Genomic DNA, 3084 nt, shown 5'->3' with positions numbered 1-3084 from the left:
TTTCCTTTCTACCCACAAAATCGAAGTACCCTACCTTGGAACACTGGAGCAAAAACAATAAAGAATGACATCCTAAAACATCAACCAACTTGACAACTCTGTCAGTAAAAAAAACCCCCCAAAAAACAAAGAAACCAAAAAAACAACAACAACCCCCAACTATCTAATCAATCGACCAAACAACCACCCAACTGAGCAACAAACGAGGATGAGATTAATAAGACAGAAACACTATAATAACGTGTTTGCATTACATGTATAATATTATGCTATAAAACGGAGGATCTTTCCCCAAAGCGCCGAGGTAGCCCTGAAGAGCGCCGGTGGGTTATTCAATTGGCACAGAGTACCGGAGTAAGGGAAACTGATACGACGTAGAATACAGCAGGGAAACACAACTACTACATGTACTATGTTATTATGTTATGTCATATACGTCAAACCATCTTGTAGTTTCGCTTCCAGCTACTCTTTGTACCCAAGGAGTTTACAGTAGTTCTAAACTCCTTGATTGTACCCCAGGTTTGTGCGTCATTATCAAGATTACGTCAACAATGTACGCGAGTCAGTGCTTTATGTGGCCGCTTTTAAGCACAAGGGAGGGGGCTATCCTGAAAAATGCTGTTTTGAGAAAATCGAAGGAAAGATTTTTGGCCCTTTTTCTGTTTCTTTAAAAGACAAGGAGAGTTTTCTCCATAACCAAACAAATATACACCCCAATTAAACCAAACTTTTGGCGCTCATATGACCTTTTGCAGTTGCGAGCGCCGTAAAACCCTCTACTAAAACTAAAAGCCAAACTTCTCCTTTACGTTGGGCAATGCCCACTTTTGGTGTAGGTCAAGATCTCTGGAACCCCCGAAATCTGGGTTAGCAAGCTTGTCCTTATAAGCGACCAAATAATGTTTACTCTAATCAAACGCGAGAGTCGTTTCTTTCTTTCTTTCTTTCTTTCTTTCTTTCTTTCTTTCTTTCTTTCTTTCTTTCTTTCTTTCTTTTTCTTTTTTCTTTCTTTTTTGTTCAGTATTAGATCAAGTTTTCTTGAAAGCAGTAAGAAAATACAAAAGCTTTTCCTTTACTTCCGTTGAATAAAATGATAGGCCCAAAGGTCACAAGGCGTATGGTTAGAAAGTGGTGTCAAAAATCAAGCGGAAGACAGTCCATGTAGAAAATACTTTTGTCTGGGTTAAAACAGCAGAGTTCACAGAACAATGTTTCTTAACCCAGCAGAAAAAAATGGTCGCTTTTAATGAGAAGCGGGCTAACCCAGATTTCGGGGGTTTCAGAAATCTTGACCTACACCAATAAATGGGTATTGCCCTACCTATAGGAGAAGTTTGCTTTCATTGGTGTGTATATTTGTTTGGTTATAGAGAAAAGTCTACTTGTCTTTTAATGAAACTGAACAAGGGGCAAACATTTTACATTCGATTTTCTCAAAACAGCTTTTTTCAGGATAGCCCCCTTGTGCTTAAAAGCGACCAAATAACAATGACCGGAAAGCAGAGGGGATATTGCATAGATAGAAATACATTTCTGTATAAAGCAATGCGTAATACGGTGTTGTCCTAAGAAAAAAAGTGGAGCAGAGTACGTGTATAGTGAGCGATAAATCCAAAGTCGCTATAGGAATGCGAGTGCAGAGAAAACAGAACGCGTTGTCGTCAAAAAGGTTTAAAAAGTACATGATGTAGGCCAAGTTCAAATGTATAGTTGTAATCTCTTTGGTTGTCTTGAAAAGAGAATTGTGGAGTACATAGCAAACGATAAATCTGGTGTCGTCATAGAGGAAAGCAGTGCAGTGTATAGCAAAGGATAAATTTGAGGACAGTTGTAGCCTACAATTTATTGTATGGGATAAATCTGGTATCGTCAAACGAGAGAAGTACAGTGTATTGTAAAGGATAAAGTTGAGGACAGTAATGCAGCGTATTGTAAAAGATAAATTTGAGGAGAGTAGTACAACGTATTGTATGGGATAAATCTGGTATCGTCAAAGAAAAGCAGTGCAGTGTATAGTAAAGGATAAATTTGAGGAGAGTAATGCAATGTATTGGAAAGGATAGATTTGTGGACAGTAGTGCAGTGTATTGTATGGGATAAATCAGGTATCGTCAAAGGAGAGAAGTACAGTGTGTTGTAAAGAGTAAATTTGAGGAGAGTAGTGCATTACATTGTAAAGGATAACTCTGAAGACAGTAGTACAATGGTATCGTCAAAGAAAAGCAGTGCAGTATGTTGTAAAGGATACATTTGAGGACAGCAGTGCAGTGTGTTGTAAGGGATAAATCTGAAAACAGTAGTGCAGTCTGTAGTAAAGGATAAATTTGAGGAGAGTAGTGCAGTGTATTGTATAGGATAAGGATACATTTGAGGAGAGTAGTGCTGTGTATTGGAAAGGATAAATCTGAGGAGAGTAGTGCAGTGTATTGGAAAGGATAAATCTGAGGAGAGTAGTGCAGTGTATTGGAAGGGATAAATCAAGTGATTTCACAGGCATCAATCAATGTGCTCCAGACGCCCAGAGAGTATAAAAACGTGAAGAGTATGTATGGCTGCTGCATCTGATCAGTGACAGCATTGCCCTGCTGTGCAGTGCCGTGCTGTGCTGTGCTGTGCTGTGTTCTGCTGTGCTGTGCTGTGTTCTGCTGTGTAGTACTGTGTTCTGTCGTGCTGTGCTGTCCCGTGCTGTGTTCTGCTGTCCCGTGCTGTGTTCTGCTGTGCTGTGCTGTCCCATGCTGTGCTATACTGTGCTGTTCTGTGCCGTGGAGTGCCGTGCTATGCGTGCAGCGGCCGATGCGAGAAGGTAGAAGGTTTAAGTCTTGTACATGTAGCAGGCCTTGCAGGACTTCTGACAGTGTCGCAGCATGTAGCGGGGGTTCTTCTCGCAGTGACCGCTCTTGGCCCACAGCCCGCACAGGAACTCGGCGTCTCGGCAGCCTGGGGAGAGGTCATGGATGACGACACAGAGGGTTAGATGTTGTTTTAATTATTCCCAGATCATCATCATCATTGTCATTGTTATGTTCACCATCATCATCATCATCATCATCATCATCATCATCATCATCATCATCATCATCA

At 40.8% G+C, this 3084-nt stretch overlaps 1 protein-coding gene across 1 annotated transcript in view; it reads right to left on the bottom strand.

Annotated features, from left to right (window-relative positions):
- Window positions 1-2681: 2681 nt before the first annotated feature.
- Window positions 2682-3084, bottom strand: part of LOC101853956 (zinc metalloproteinase nas-15) — a gene marked incomplete at its 5' end in the record, with an annotated part of 17713 nt that continues 17310 nt past the window's right edge. Inside the window, 1 exon segment of the mRNA XM_005104652.3 lies at window positions 2682-2940. Coding sequence (XP_005104709.2) covers window positions 2816-2940 — 125 coding nt within the window.

Source organism: Aplysia californica, unplaced genomic scaffold, assembly GCF_000002075.1.
Source record: "Aplysia californica isolate F4 #8 unplaced genomic scaffold, AplCal3.0 scaffold00430, whole genome shotgun sequence".
Classification (NCBI taxonomy): Eukaryota; Metazoa; Mollusca; class Gastropoda; order Aplysiida; family Aplysiidae; genus Aplysia; species Aplysia californica.
This window is presented reverse-complemented; position numbering and strand designations above follow the sequence as displayed.